Source organism: Zonotrichia leucophrys, chromosome 13 (assembly GCF_028769735.1).
Source record: "Zonotrichia leucophrys gambelii isolate GWCS_2022_RI chromosome 13, RI_Zleu_2.0, whole genome shotgun sequence".
In the NCBI taxonomy this organism is placed as follows: Eukaryota; Metazoa; Chordata; class Aves; order Passeriformes; family Passerellidae; genus Zonotrichia; species Zonotrichia leucophrys.
In genome coordinates, this window is record NC_088183.1 from 13,871,608 (window position 1) to 13,888,244 (window position 16,637).

General features: G+C 46.3%; 1 protein-coding gene across 3 annotated transcripts in view; it reads right to left on the reverse strand.

Moving 5' to 3' along the window:
* Positions 1–16,637, reverse strand: part of LOC135453513 (rho GTPase-activating protein 7-like) — a 48,889-nt gene that overhangs the window by 2,519 nt on the left and 29,733 nt on the right. For 2 of the 3 annotated variants that reach the window (XM_064724644.1, XM_064724645.1), the window contains exons 2-10: positions 12,342–12,413; positions 10,799–10,880; positions 9,393–9,456; positions 6,882–8,200; positions 6,381–6,545; positions 5,587–5,746; positions 4,083–4,281; positions 1,819–2,038; positions 55–169 (exon numbers count right to left, since the gene is read on the reverse strand). In XM_064724644.1, coding sequence (XP_064580714.1) covers positions 55–169; positions 1,819–2,038; positions 4,083–4,281; positions 5,587–5,746; positions 6,381–6,545; positions 6,882–8,200; positions 9,393–9,456; positions 10,799–10,880; positions 12,342–12,413 — 2,396 coding nt within the window. The remainder of the gene's footprint in view (positions 1–54; positions 170–1,818; positions 2,039–4,082; positions 4,282–5,586; positions 5,747–6,380; positions 6,546–6,881; positions 8,201–9,392; positions 9,457–10,798; positions 10,881–12,341; positions 12,414–16,637) is intronic. The other variant, XM_064724646.1, reaches the window with a different exon arrangement.

The window sequence follows — 16,637 nt, forward strand, 5'->3', positions numbered from 1 at the left end:
CCAGCCTCCCCCCAGGATGCCCAGAGCTTTGCTGGGTGCCAGTGAAGGATGTACCTGGAAGAGCCTGTTGCACTCCATGATCATGTGGGCCAAGCCCTGCGTTGCTGCCAGGTTCTCGTTCAGCTCCCTCTGGTCTGGCTTCCCCAGGCTGCACTTCCTCTGGCTGGACCTAGGAGAGGGGAAGGTGAGAGGGAGGCTGGGTGAGCAAAGTGCTGGGAACCACACAAAACACTGCACTGTGCCATGCAGGGCTCATGCAGTGTGACCACTGAAGGTCAGTTCCCTCCCAGCACATCCCAAAGGTGTCCAGGGCACTACAGACCAGTAGTAATGGACACCCAAGAAGGGCAAGTCAAGGAATTTATTCCCCAAACACACCATCACACCCTTGGCCAAGAACAACAATGACCCCAAGCTTATTTACACCAATATCAAGCTCCTTTGATACCTCCAAAGCACAAGCAGAACCTTTTAAATCCTTTGGCCCAAACCACACCCCACACATTTCAAAAACAGTCCCCTCTTTTAATTCATGCAAGTGGTATTACATCATTACTCCTGGCTTCTGAAACTTTCATCTATGTACATTCCTGCCAAAGGGCTTGAAAATTGGGTGGAAGATAATAGTCCTGAGTGCTGCTCCTCAGAGTCAGACCTGTCAGCTGGAACCCTTTGAAGTGGGAACCCTGCACCAAGGCATTAATGCACAGTTACAGCAGAGCTACAGCTTCAAAGCATCCTGCCTTCTAAACACTGACAACAAAGAGAAAACCCCACTGCTATCTTTGGTGCTAACATTTCAGAGCAGCGCTGATGTAAAGCAAAGAGGAGCAAGTCCCAGAGTGTGGCTCCCAGGAGCTCAGACAGCCCAGCAATGCAGCAGGACCTGCTGCCACCACTGCACCCCCTCCCCAGGCGCCCTGGTGGTGGCCCCGTGGCTCCCCTGTGTGCCAGCTCAGCACAGGCATGCCTGAGGCATTTTCTGATGCTTTGTGACATTAAAAAGAAAATCCTCAGTGTTTTCTTTCCCTTGCTCTGTGCTATGCAGAGCCTGAGAGATGCCAACAGCACATCTGACAGCTTTGCTTTGGGACAGTCCTCCCCTGTAGATCCACAAGTGAGTGCTCAGCTCGCTGTGCTGTCGGGGGCACGATGCTCCCTGCTCAGCCAGCTGGGCTCTCCTGCCCGGGTCTGGCTGTCCACAGCCCAGCACAGCACACAGCCCTGCCTCAGGAGCCAGATAAGGCACGAATGCTCTCAGAGATTATTTGTCTGCTTTGGCCCAAGGGCACCTTCCTCCCTGCACGTACAGACAGGGGATGTTATGCAACCCAGATACTTTTACTTCTTAAGATAAATTTACAGAATCTCCTGGCTCAATTTGGCAGGAATGAGCCCCTTATCACCCAGCAGAACCAGTGCCAGCAGCTGCCTCAATCTGCCAGGTATCTGCAGGGCCTTGAGGCCACACCTGGGCTCAGGTGGGCAGTGCAGGAGCACATTTCCAATGGCCAGCACCACTTTAAGCTAGCATTGAGCCTCATGCTGGGCTCCTGAGCAACCAGGGGTGAAGGACACACACACAGAGAATGGTCAGGAGCACAGCAATGGGGCCTTAGCACAGCCTCTGCACTGGGCAGAGTGACCACACTGCTCCATGCACTGCAGGCAGCTCCTGCTGCACCTCAGCAACCAGACTGAAGGCAAACCCATGGCACACACAGCCCATTTCCCCCTCAAAATCAGACACTGAGCCCAGGCCAGCTACAGAAAGCACTGCTCCAGCAAGAGCACTGTGGACAGCAGCAGTGCCAATACCTGGTAGAGGAGGAGGAGCTGTCCCGCCTCAGAGTGTTGAGGTGAAACAAAGAAGGAGCCAGACAAACTGCAATGTTGGTTGGGGTCATCTGGTTCTCCTCAACAAAAGCCACCACGTCTCGCAGGAAGAACAGGAGGATTTTCAAAGCTTCTCTGTTTTCCTTTGGGAGAAGGAGAATAGCAGCCTGGACAGCCTGAAACTGCTCGTCCTTTGGCACGTCTGGAAACACAAACCATGACAAGAATCCTGAAAACACAGACCATGACAAAAACCCCTCGTGACCTGCAGAAGGAGCATCCATCACAGGGTCCCCAGCAGGGCCCTGAGCCTGTAGGTCCATCCATTTCCTTGTTCCAAGCTCACAGCAGACAAGGCAAGGCCATTATCCCACCAAACATGAACCATTTCTCCTGCTGCCTGTCAGGTGCATGTTCACACCCAGGGATGCTGCTGCCTGACTTGCCATTTATCTTGAACACCATGCTAAGGAACACATCCTGAACTGAGTTACAATCCAAATAAGGAGCTGTCTCCCCATAAAATATTACTCTGCAGTGATACTCTGGAGCTGCTCTACTGTCTTTTCCTTTCAGCTTCAAGCACGAAGAGAACAGATGCTCTCAGATAACTCAATTCAGAGAGCAGTGTTTTGCCAACAGATTTTAATTCACACAAACCCCCAGTGAGACTGTCTGGCCACACAGCTCTGGCAGGAGGGTGGGTCTGGTTCATCCTGCCATACATCCCCAGCACAAAGATTTCTCCAATTAACAAACACCACTGCAAAGGGCACAAGATCACTTGTCCTTCCCTTCAGGTAGAAGCACATACACAGAACACACAAAACACACTCCTTGGTGAAAGCAGCATAATTCTTATCTCCAAAAGAGTAATTTAACCTGTGCTCTTGCTCCAGAAGATGGGTGAGAGGGGTGAATAGAACTTGGGCATTTGCTGTTTCTCTCCCAAAACAAGAGACAGGAGGTAGACAGTGGCCGGATTACAATAATTGGAAGAAATCCTTTGGACATGGGAATTGTAGATCTCCTTACAAAGGAGGATTTGTGAATGCAAGAAGAAAACTTATTTCAAACAAATAAGTAATTTTCAGACAAAATTTTAAAACCTTGGCAGGTGATGAAATAAAATCCAACAGAACTTTCATGAACCTATACTGCATACAGAACAGCAGCTGCTCACTGACTTAGGTCAATAAAAGCCACATGGGTTAGGCTGCAATACCAGTCCTCTCAGAAAGCTCACAATTTGTCTTTCAAAAGCTTTTCTCAGAAGCAGAAGAAACTTGTCTGTCCTAACAACATTATCAGCCCTACTTCAAGGTCCTTCCCCAGTCCATCTGCTTTTGGAAAGTGAATTCCTTGAGGGCAAAGTACTGGGAAGAGAACCTGTTTAAACTGCATTAAATGCAATATTTCAGCTTTGAGTTTCCTTGGGTTTTGGGTTGAGTCTCAAGGACAGTAACAGTGTGAGCACAGGCAGAAAGCTGCTGGCATTTCCCAGCTGTTTCACAGCAGCTGTTCTTGGGCACCTTAATAAAGAAATACATCAATATATCAGGTCTTCTTGCTCAAGCAGCTATGCCATGCCATGAACAAGGGGACCAGGTTATTTCTTAATTTTGCATGAGGAAATAACTGTTTAAAAGCACAGTTTAAGGGGGTTGCTGCAGCATTTCCTTACACTCATCCTTGAGAGAAGAGAACCAGCTGCTTCAGAGGAGGCTGAAGGGAAGCTCCCAGGTCCAGAGCCACAGGAACTCATCTTGTCAGAAATGCCCTGCCTGCCTTGTCCCCTCTGACTGCAGGGGACTTGGCACGACTCCTGCCTGGCCACTGCCTTGTACAGCTGAATATTAACATATCCAAGGCACTGGAAAATGGCAGTATTTGGTATAGGGGACAGGAAAGAAGATGACATATGGACTCTATCATTCAGAAGGCTAATTCTTTTTTATTAAGAAACCCATTGCTTTATTTATACCCTAGTCACTACAGGTGGACTTTATTGGTCCTTTAATTAAAACACCATCACCATTGGCCAATTAAGGAACCACCCTTAGGTAAACAAATCTCCACAACACATTCCACATGTTCACAACACCAGGTGCAGCAAGTTGGGCTAAGAATTGTTTATCATTCTTTCCTCTGATCTTCTCACAGCCTTTCCCAGGACAGTGCCTGGGAAATCTGTGTGTTATTCCCTGTGGCCAGAGAGCTGGGAAATGCCAGCTCTGGGTACCTACACTGGTAGATGTGCAGGAAGGATTCACAGAGCCTGCTGGTGAAGATGGGCTCGGGGAGGTCTCGGAAATACTGCTTCACCATGTCTGCCACGTCGAAGGCTGACTGCCCCTCGTAGCACACATTGTTTGGGCTGGTTTCATTCATTTCTCTTAGAGACAGGATCCTGGATTTAACGCCCGATTTTCGGAACAGGCCGACCTGTGGGTGAAAGGAATTATTAGAGACAAAGAGAGGAGTCATAGGGAATCAAAATTTTGATAAATAAGTGATCCTTCACCTTCCTTCCAATAGCAAATATCCTGTGGCAGTGGGACTGAACACCAAAATACTTTTGTATCATTAGAAGCTACATGGACATTTCTCTAAAGCAAGCCATGCCTGGTACCCACAGAATCAGCTGTGACATACCAATTTTCATGTTTGCTTGGCTTTTATTTCATACAAAAGTACTTATTTTGCCTTTTAAAATCACTACCATTGACACATGTCCATTCTCTTGGGCAGGCTGTGCTCACACATGGCAACTCTTAAGTTTCAAATTCACCAATGTGTGTCCACCAAACACAAACATACATCAGCTGCTGGCTTACACAAACTGACTCTGAGATCCACAAAGCTCCCTGTAACACCTGATACATCCATTTTTCTAATGGCAAAGGGCAGATGCCATTTGGAGGGAAATTTTGATGTTCTTTTTAATGTGATTGTCAACTGAGAGAGATTTAGGAGTTTCCCATGAGCTCAACCCACCAAAAATTCTGGTGACAGTTTTACTCTGTGCCACTGAGGCAATATTTACACTCTCTGGTTTATTTATATGACCTGAATGGATACCATAACCTCAACATGAAAAACACTTGCATTGTCACTTCACAGAAGTGAAGTCACACACTTTTGCACTTTGGCATCACATAACACATCGAGACAATGGCAAAGCACAAGAAGAATAGTGCTCTCTTTAACTAATGTCTCATGTCATAAGGTCTTCATTTCTGCAGCTATGCTATGGAAACACCATATACAGCACACACTTCTCTGCCATCTCCACTCAGGGGATAAACACACGGCTGAGCTCCAGGAAAAGTTGTAACAGGCACTGCTGTAATGTTTTCTCTCTGCTTGGTGATGCATTTCAGCTGAAACAAGACTAATTCTCATGTTAGCTCTGGCACTACCAGCAGCCACAGAACAGAGGAACAGTGACATTGGCAGCTTTGCCTCCCTGGGGAGCAGAGCCATGACACCTCCCCAGGCAAAGGCAGCCTGCACCAGGAGGGTTTCACTGAGGGAAGGCACAGAAACACAGCACAGGGCTAAAGGCATTCCCAGAGGGGACCAGCACTGGCATTTCCTCACAGGCCACCTGCTCAGAGCTACACCCTTCTGCCTACTCAGAGCCTCAGGGGTAAAAAAGTCCTTCACAAAAGCATGAAAAAGAGTCTGCTTCCCTGGAGCAGATCTGCTCATGGCCCAGAGCTCCTCTGGGCAGCCCTGAGTTCATACCTGGTCGAGAAAGTGGCTTCTCAGGTACTCCAGGGCTTGCAGGATGCCATTGGGCAGGGGGTGGCTTGTTCGCTGCATGTTCAGCAGTAAAGGAACCCCAAACACATTTTTGTCCTTGTAGTCCGAGGCTTTGGGCTTTTTTATGAACTTTGGTATGGTCCTGGAAACGAAAACCAGTAGATGCAGCTTACCAGGTGTGCAGCACATTGCACCTGCTGCTTCACACTCATCAGAAAGGGCTGGGCTGCACCTTGTCACAGCCCCAAACACACACAGCACCAGGAGGGAGAGAAAATCAGCAATTACAGGGATGACTTCCTCTTTTCATTGCTGAAATTAACTTTAATAAAGCATTCTCATGGGAAATACATTCCATCCCCTTATGGGACTGCAGGGTTTTTTATTCCTTCTATATTCAAGTGCCAGTTCCCTATCACAAAATGTATGTAAGTCCTCTGAGTGTCTGAATTTGTCACTGGTTTAGTTCAAACAGACAGTGCTGAAGGGCTGGATTCTCAGTCCCACAGTCCCTGGGATGGTCCCCTGAAAAAGTCATGCAATTGGGCAAACTTAAAGAGAAACTGTGATGTGCCTTAACAGCAGCAAGGGGCCAAAGTACAGCCCACAGCAGAGGAAATCCTAGAGCCATGGAAATAAGCATGAGGCTGCTGGCAATTTAATAGGATAAAATTCTTCATCCTGAACATGTGCAGTGCAGGCAGACAAGGAAACTCACATGCTTACATCAACCCCTTTCTTTCCAGCTCAGGTTGTTTTAATATCACACAACTTACCAGTTCCAGCCCTGCTTACTGGACGGGGAATATCTGTCCATTAGAGCTGTGAGTTTCAGCAAAGCCAGCTTTTGTGTGCGGGCCAGCTGGGCAGCTGACTGGCCATCAGTCTGCAGGGAAAGGCTTTCCAGGTTCTCTTCCACACACCAGTGCTGCTTCCCATGCCTATGGGACAAACATTGCTTAACCTTAGGAACATTTCCACCATCCCTGTTTCCTACCTGCACCTGTGAAGCACCCAAGACTCTAAATGACCTGAAGTTATTTGCACTTAAACAAGGTGCTTCCCATCCAGGAGGGGCTCTGGCAATACAAACTGTTTCCCTGATTCCTGAGTGCTCATGCAGGTTATGAGTGTCCCTGTTCAGCAGAGGTCAGATATTGGTACCTGTGGAGCAGTATCTGCCACCAGCAGACACTGCTGCCTAGGACAGACTCTGTTCTGGTAAATCAATTATATTTGAGTGGACAGAATCAAAAGCAAACCCAAGGATGGCTGACCTGTTGGTGTTTTTAGAGTCTGTGATGTATGCCAGCTCTGCAGAACCAATCTCCTTGCCCAGGCCACAGCTGCTCTCTCCCCCAGCCTCCCCTGCTGCCTTATCTTCTGAGCCCTCTGCTTCAACAGAGCTTTCCTTAGGGGAGGGTGGACACAAAGAGGCCAAGTCACTAGCAAAGTCAGAATCCCCATCATCTGAGAACTTCTCAGTCCACTGATCCACCAGCTTTTTGAGGCCATTGACATCTGCAATGACACTGTTCAGCTCTGAGAAAACGTCATCGTCGCCGAGCTGCTCCAGGCCCTGCAGCTCGGGGCTGGGCATGTTGTCATACACACTGAGCCTCTGATCCCTGCCCAGCACGGGGCTCCTGGCACCCCTGGAGCTGCTCCTGCTCCTCCTGCACCCGTGGAAGCTCCCAGTCCTCCAGTTGACAGAGGAGCTGTCTGCAGATGGGGAGCTGTCTGTAAGCACTGTGGGGAAAGTGCCAGGTTTGTGGCCTTGTGGTATTTGAAACATCTGGCTCTTTGGTAATGTCACGTCATTTTTTAGGTTTTGCTGGGATAGATCGTTCCCCAGCAGCAGCTTGCTGGTGTCCATGTGCTCTGCATGCATCCTCCTTCCTTCACAGGGGCTGCCTGGTTTTGTAACAGGCCTTGCAGTGCTCCCTGTGCTGCTGTTCACAGACTGATTGCTGCTATTGCTGCTCTGGGGAGAAAAGGAGGAATTGTTCTTTGTTCGGATGCCAGAGAGGTCAGAAATATTTACACAGTTCAGCATCTTCATCTTTTCTTCATTAAGTCCTTCCAGAAGAACAGGTTCACTTATTATGGGTTTGGCCTTTGACTGACCACTCCTTAAATTGCAGCTCCTTAAGTGCAGCTTCTCCATTTTCTTTAGAAGGCTCTTCCTCTTTTTAGATGGTGACTTATCCAAAAGCTTCTCCTCACTGGTGATATTTAAAAACTCACTGGGGGGAGGAGAACAACTAAAAGCAGAGTCCAGTGAAGGTACCTTAACTGAGGAACACCTTGAGGAGCTCGTGCTGGTTTCCACATCTTCAAAAGGTTTCTGGGAGTTAACAATGTCACTGTCAGCACTGCTGGTGCTGTGAACTGAGGACACATCGTGCTTCTCACCACGATCCAGACAGACACTGTCCTCATTGCTGATGGTTTTCAGCACCGGGGTGGGAGCTCCAGCCCCCTGCTCTGCTGGGAGAGCTGCCAGGCTCCCGACGCGAGACCAGCGCTGGCTGCACCTCTCGTAGGCCCACCTGTCACTGATGGCACAGGGCTCATCATCCTCGGAGTCATCACTCTGGAAGGAGAAAAAAAAAAACAACACAAATTCAAGGGCAAAGTTTGGCAAATTTTAAATTACAAAAAGCAGTTTAATATATAAAGTAGACTTAAATTTTCTGCCGATTTCCGAAACCCCCACAACCAACACAGGGAAATGTGACCATGCAGACACTGAAGATCTGCCCTAAGTTAGTTGAAAAACATGCTGACAAATGATGCCCAAGCATGCTGATGAATCTGGGAAGCTGACCACAGGAAAAAGTGACAGATTTGATCTAAGGGTGAAAAATCCTGTTTTGTGGCAAATCCAAGGGTTTTGAAAGATGACTGTATTGGGTTTACACTGCCTTTCCTAAAGTCAAACAAATCAAGCACTCTCACACTTCTGTGACCAAACCCCATCCATTTTCAGGTAAAGACGTGTTTAGCTGTGGGGCTGTGGCAGCATCAGTACCTGTGCACCCTTTTGGAGCTCCCACCTGCACCAGGTGCCCTTTGCTGGATTGTCCCCACTCTGAGGGAACACTGGGACAGTGAAACATTGCAGAGATGGGAGCCACCTGCCTCTTCTCCTGCCCCATTCTGCCCCAAGAGAGAGCAGAACTCTCCAAATCCCAGACATTTTCCCAGAATTTGGCATTATTTTCTCCTAGTCCTGCAGTTAATCTCCAGTGGCTCAGAGGTTTGGCAGAGCTGGGGCTGCCCAGCCAAGCTGTGGGCACCACTCTGATTTAGCTGCAGTGGCAGAGCACAAAGACAGCACAGCTAAAACCTACCTAGATTGTATGGGCTGAGCATTTGGATTGCCCTTTAGATTTCTTTGTGTAGTCAACAGGAGTGAAATTTCACTTTCAGCAGTTAAATAAGGTGGAAAACCACATAGGAGAGCAATGATAGCCATGATGGGCCTTTGGGGCAACTTCTCCTCCCCCAGTGAATTTTTGGACAGTAACCTGTGTCAAATCAAATTTTAAAAGTGTTTCAAAAGCCACCCCTAACCTACCTTGCAAAGTTTCAAACATTATGTAGCAGCAATCTCCATCCCTATGTTTTCTCAACATAACATGCAAATAGCAGAGCTTTGTGGGATGGAATAGAAAAGAATGTTCAGGAATTGCTAATCCTTCATGCACTTTTGAACCCAGGTGTTTGATACAACAGCTCAACACATGTTTAATCAGAACAGGAACTGTATGTTACAGACATACCCGATTCCTGTCACGGCTTATTTCCACTTTCATTGATGCATACTTGTTCAATGTGTTCAACCTTCTAGGGTTTGAGAAAAAACACAGGGGTTTTACATTTCAGCTATTTTATTGCTTGAAAACAAACATGCACCAAACTAGTTGTGATCTTCTACCAGAGAGTCTTCACTATTGTCAGAGTGACATTCTGCTAGAGGCTCCCATACACTGGCCCCCAAAACCAGCACCAATAACAACACCATGATGTTCACACTTCCAGTTCTGCCATCTTAAAACTAGAGAAAACAATAATCAATCCTTTAATTTAAAAAAATCATATTATTAGTGCTAATGATTGTGAATATCTTCATATTGATTTAAGATTTTGACAATAAATGAAATTCTGTGTGGGCTCCTCAAAAAAAAAAAATTAAAATAAAGATGTTAACCTGTATCTCTGGAAGGACTCATTATCTATCATTTTAATTAAAGCTTGTGGAATCAGTAAGGTCCCCACATTAGTCAATCACTTAGATGTCAAACAATAGGTGGCATCAACAGGAGGCACACTGAGAGTCTCCAAGGAGCACCCAGGACAGAAGTGACACCAAGAAACAAAATATACCCAAAGTTCTCTAACATCTGCTGTGCTTTAGAGATGTGAGTGTGAACAACTCCTCTTGGTGCTCTGGGGCAGGCAGAGCAGGAGCTCAGAAAGGACCAGAACACCTCGCCAGGAGAGGAACTTTGCAGTGCCCTAAGTGTTAGAAACCATCATTTCTGCGGAAGAAACTCTGCTGAACAATCTCCTGATGAGGAGCTGCAGTAACTGCAGCACCAGCTGAAGCAGGAGCCTCACACTGTCCTGGCTCTGATCCTGGGGAAATTCCACAGGGCCCTGAGCCTGACTGGGCACTGCCAGTGCAGGTTCACTTGTGTGCTCTGAACAGCTGTGGCAAAGCAACAACTTCAAACCAGTACCTTTGCTTCTCACCAAAAAATATTCAGGAAAACAGAGCAGATCTCATGCAGATAATTTTTTTTCTGTCTATCTGCTGGAACAGGAGGTAGAGGAAGTTCCTGCACTCCATTGCACATGATCCTAGAGAGCAGCCTGCCATGCCTGCAGGAAACTGGTTATTTTTAATCAGCTTGCAGCCATTTCACATCATAAAAAATGTATTTAATGCTCAGTGTAACATCCTTGAGAGCTTGGCTGAAGAGGAAGTGCAGACATGTGCTTACTTTACCTTTTAATTCCTAAAACAACCAATTTCAGTGGCACTAAACTGTGTCCTGAAGTGATTCCCTTTGGTCACAGATTTGGTGACTTTGTTCCTCTCTAACAAAAGCAGAGGCATGAAAAGATGAGTAACAAGTCACTGGGGGGCTGGGGGTATCAAAGATGATCCATGATTAATGTTTACCTGAACAGTGATTCAATTGCATCTCCATCTAAAAACTCATGATCTCTCCTCACAGTTTTTACATCAATGGGAAACTGCATATCTGTGAACAAAGAAGTTGAATCTGAAATCTGAGCTGTAATTGCAAAGACTTTCAGTTTTGCAGCTTATTTATCACAAGATGAAATGAAACTACTTCTATTTCTATAGCTGTGCACTCATGCAAACATCCTTCCAGCAAGTGAGGATCAGTTCCTTGGGGCAAGTGGGGGAATCAATGCAGGGATCTGCTTGCTGCTGTTGGTACAGGTGGACAAGCCCTTCTGCATTTCCAGGAGCTTGCAGTCACTGATGAGAAACACAAAATAACCTTTAGATTTGCTTTGGTTCTCTGCACCTTCTACAGGATAAAGCAGGGATTTATTTTTTTGCCATGGTGAGGTGCAATGCAGCACATGAGAAACACTCTCTGAGCTCCAGGGAGCCTGACACATCATGCTGGGCTGGGAGATGAAGAGTTCAGTGTTTCAGCTCCTGAGATTTAGCCTTGCACATGCGGGAACCACTGAGGTCCATATGTATTTTCTTAGCTTATTTTATAAGCTTTATTTTCCTAGCCAGGTCAGGAAACAGCATAAGCAGCAAGGTAATGCAGGGGATTCATTTTCCAGAAGCATGGCAATGCACATTTCCAACAAACAGCTTATGGAACACAATCTGCTGTGGGCAGACAGGAAGCATTTCCAGGTTTCATTTTCCAGCTTTCAAACCCAGCTCTACTGGCTTGACTTCAAATTTTCAATTTTGCAGTGACTAGGAGAGGTAGGAATGAGAGCAGTTAATGTTGTTCTTTTAACTGTGGTTCTTTGATAAAATCTTTCTTAAAAATAGGTTAGCTTTTGTTAATTTCAATGTTTGCAACAAAAAACATATTTTAAAGAAGAACAGTTTTAAGGTATATGCACAAGTGTGGCCTGAAAAATTCTACAAGCTCTCAACAAATCCATACCTCCTCCTAAGAAATAAGCACACTTTATGGTTTAAACAACATGAAAACATGCTGAAATTGCATTTTTGACTGGCTGGCTGCTGATGAATATTCCTCCTGAACACTTATGATTGCAAGATGATTTTTTGCAACATTCTTTTTCAAAACACCAATAAAGCAATCTCACTCAGATCACAGGCTGGAGAGCCTCAGAGGAGTTTTGGTTGCAATCAGTGGTTGGAAACATCACTTCCAGCACCCCAAGGAAAAAAGTCTGAAAAAATTATAAGCAACTAAAAATAACAAAAGCTGAAATTTGACTGAGTTACAGTCTAACAATAGGAAGAGAAAACCAGGGAAGATTTGGTCCTTTAAAGAATTGTACTGAGTCCCTGCTGAGATGTCCCTTCTGCAAGAAATCACACCAGGTCACTCCTTCCCTCCAGGTTGGCATGAAGATATAACAGAATTTGGAAGTGCTTCCATCAGAAGTGTTAGGTTCTAAAATATATTATTTATGTGAACAATTCCACTCAAATTCAGTGTCAGCTGCTTGGCAAGTCTTTGTGATCATACCTTCAAACAGCTGAGCATACTGGGGAAATCCAGCAGCTCTCAGCCAGTCGCAGGCTTCTCTGGCTTCAATTTCTGCAAGGAGAACACACAGTGGTTCATGGACAGTGCACAGCAGAGGCAGTGAGAAGCTAATTTCACCTGGCACACTCTCTGAAATTTTGTGTGTTAATGTTTTGCTAGGATATTGCTAAAAAGGAATAAATCTTTGTCTCCAATGCACGTAGCTCTGCAATAGTCATTCACACTATTGAGATAAGCAAATATAGGATTGATAGATTTGAACACACACTTGGGATGTCACACAGGGTGGGTAAATCAGCTGCCCCTGAGCTGGGGGCAATGGAGCATCTACTGCCAGCAGAAACGAGTGACCAGAGCAGGGTGTGGGGCTCACATCTGTGCCCTCACATGGCAAAGCCTGCTCGTGCATTCCAGCGCTGAGAGATGGTGATAAGACACAAACAAGCCCTATAAATAAACTTAAAATGCTCTCACAACTTTAATAACACTGGCCACGGCCTAAGCATTCCCAGAACAAGAGTTCTCAGGAGTACCTGTTGCTAGGCTCTATCAATATTTATTTCCTTGCCAACTACCTCCAGCCCTTGGCAGTGAGCACAGCAGATGTCAGGAACTCGCTGCTCGCTCTGTGACAGCTGGCAGGTGCGCGCTGCCCCGGCGGCGCCCCCCAGCCCCTGTGGCCAGCCCGATACACACACTTGACCAGCTCCAACACACACTTCTGACCCCCCCAGAATACCACATCTGACCACCCCACAGAATCACCATCTGAGCCCACCCACAGACACACACATCGCCACCCGCCCCACGAATCACAACAGTCTCTGGCCCAGCTACGAATCACACAAGCATGTGCGAGCCCAGCTCACAGAATCACACACACTCTGCGAGCCCAGCTCACAGAATCACACACACTCTGTGAGCCCAGCCCCACAGAATCACACACATTTCTGCGAGCTTGGCCCCACAGAATCACACACATTCTGTGAGCCCAGCCCACAGAATCACACACACTCTGTGAGCCCAGCCCCACAGAATCACACACATTCTGTCAGCCCAGCCCCACAGAATCACACACATTCTGCGAGCCCAGCCCCACAGAATCACACACATTCTGCGAGCCCAGCCCCACAGAATCACACACATTGTGTGAGTCCAGCCCCACAGAATCACAGAAACAGGCAGGTCAGCATGGGTATGTGCCCCCAGCTCTGATCCCTGAGCACTGCAAGTGTCTGGGGCTGTGGAAGAGGACAGAATCCCCAAATGCATTTCTGCAGGTCTGTGGGCACCCCAGTGTGTGTTACACCAGACACCAACCTAAAAGCAAAGACTTCTTGGAAAGGAGCATTGCTGAGCTACCTGAAAATCCAGCATGCTCAGTAGAGAGAAATGTTTTCAAAGCACCTTAAAGAGTAGCATGATAGGCCAGAGGAACAGAGCTGTTCCTTAAAACTATTTTCTTTACACACACACTCACAGATTAGGATTCCAGGGCACTTCACATTCATACCTGTTCAAATTCACTGCTTGCCTTGCTCAGGCTTCTCAATTGTAAGTCATCAGTGCAATCAGACACTAACCAAAAAATATCACACAACTTCCAGGCTACTTTTCTACTTTAAAACTTAAAATTGTTTCCATTATCACTTAATCAAATTGGACAATGCTGTTCTAACAGAGGCTTCCCTGCACAAAACTGTATGGCTTTTTCATCTGAGAATAAAGTCATAAAGACCAGGATATTTTTACACAAAACAGATGGATGACACTTTTTTTTCCTACTGCAGAACAGAAACTAATTTCTTCTACAAGAAGAAATATATATCCACTAGCTTATATCCACCATGCCTATATTTAGTGCTATATTTAGTGCCATCATTTATCATAATCTTTACCACAACACAGCATTTACTGGAGACAACAAAAGACAAGCATTGTATTCACAGGGAAGAAGGAAAAGGAAAAGGAAAAGGAAAAGGAAAAGGAAAAGGAAAAGGAAAAGGAAAAGGAAAAGGAAAAGGAAAAGGAAAAGGAAAAGGAAAAGGAAAAGGAAAAGGAAAGCTATTTGTAGAAAAGAGCCCTGAGGATGACCAGCCTAACACTAAAAGTTTTCACAAAGTGATTTTCATTTAGAGAACCCCAGCAGATCCACTCAGTCATCTCAGCTGTGGAGAAAATGTAGCTGCCCTCATTCAGACCTCAGCCTGAGCACAGCAATCCTGAGCTCAGACAGGGATTCTGTAGGGGCTGAAGCCTTCCCAATTCCCAACACATTAAAAGTACAATTCCATTTTTAGACCAAACCAAGCCATGAAAAGTGATGCAAAAGAGAACAGAAAAAATAAGGCAGAAAAATTTTGCACCTAGTGAGGCTATTTTCAATGAACGTGACTGAAAATACACACGTACAGGTGGCCTCTTCATAGAACAAGGACAGAGGAGCTGGGGGAATTTTCTTTGCTGATGGAAATCTCCAGGCCTTTTAACATACCTTTGCACAATCACAGGGCATGTTTGGATTAGATATTGGGAAGAAATTCCTCCCTGTGAAGGTGCTGAGGCCCTGGCAGAGGGTGCCCAGAGAAGCTGTGGCTGCCCCATCCCTGGATATGTTCAAGGCCAGGCTGGACAGGGCTCAGAGCAACCTGGCCGAGAGCAGAGGATGACAATTTTTAACATCTTTTGAGTGTTTTCTGCACAACTGAAATAGCAGAGCGACCTAAATGTGTCACCTCCTCCTCCTCAACTGATTTCATAATTAAGCAGATGGGGAAAAAAAATCCTGCAAAACTTAATATTCCTAGTTTAGAGGCTGCCAGCAGCTCCTCCATGCCAAGGCAGCTATTTCCCCAAGGCTAGGGGTGGTAGGTTACTACCAGATGTTTATGAGAAACAACACAGAGCACATGGGCTGTGCCACCCTTTGGCTGTGCTGTGTCCCACAGGTACATTCTGTGCCCAGGCCCCTGCACAGAGCATTCAGAGTGCTGCCTGTGCCCAGCCCTGCCCCTTCCCCATGCACCCTCCTCCCTGCAGCCCCAGAGCCTCCACCAGAGATGGAACACTGTCACAGACACATTTTATGAAAAATCCTTTCCTTAGGATTTTTTCCTCCTGAGAAGCTGAGAGGCCTCAGGTACAAAATGTAAACAATGGTTATCTGCTGTGGAATGCAACAGGTGCATCTGTGATTGGTCTCATGTGGTTGTTTCTAATGAATGGCCAATCACAGTCAGCTGGCTCAGACTCTCAGCCCAAGCCACAAACCTTTGTTATTCATTCCTTTCTATTCTTAACTTAGCTAGCCTTCTGAGATGAAACCTTTTCTTCTATTCTTTTAGTGTAGTTTCAATGTAATATATATCATAAAATAATAAATCAAGCCTTCTGTAACATGGAGTCAGATCCTCATCTCTTCCCTCATCCTCAGACCCCTGTGAACACGGTCACAGGACACCTCTACTGCACCTATCCTGGGCTGAGAAGCTCTGTGTCCCCATGTGAGCACTGTCCTGAGTGCAGCCTGCAGGATCCACACTCCTCACCAGGTACCTGCAAACCAGGTGCTGCAATGTGAATTAAATCCCTGTCAGAATGAACAGCACTGCTAACCAGATTGTTTGCAGCAAAGGAAAGACATCTGTGCTGAGATTTGGGTATTTGGGCATTGTCTGAGATGTTTTCCTGACAAGAAGCACTTCCCTGACAATAAGGCAGAGGCAGCAATCCAAACCAGTGACAGCAGTGTACCCAACAGGCCAGGCAGCCTTGCTGTGAGGTGAGCAAACTCCTGCTAAAGAAGAACATCAAACTGTATTTCAAATTTTAAAGTACTCTAAATAAAATGGGAGAATATCAGTTTCTTTTTGAAAGCACAGCACAGGGAACCTTGCTGCCAGGATGCAGTGTGACTTTCAGCTGCTGCCAAAGCAGGAGACCTCTTCCATTGCCCAGCTGTGAGCTCCTACTCCTCACTGCCACCCCGAGCTGATGCCAGCAGGTCCTGTCAGCCAAACTGGCAGGAAATGAGTCACTCTTGCTTGGCAAGATGAGATTTAAGAAGTTTTAGCTTTCTGAATTAGATACCACATGTTCTGATAGGTTCCAGTGGCAGGACAAGGGCAGTGGTGGGTCCAGGCCAGGGAGCTCAGCCTACTGTGAAACCTTTACATAAATGTATTGCTTTTCGCAGATATGTCTCATTGTAGGTCTTTTTCAAAGCAGTTTTTAAACAGGTTTTTAAATCCAATGGTAGATGCATTGCTTCTATCT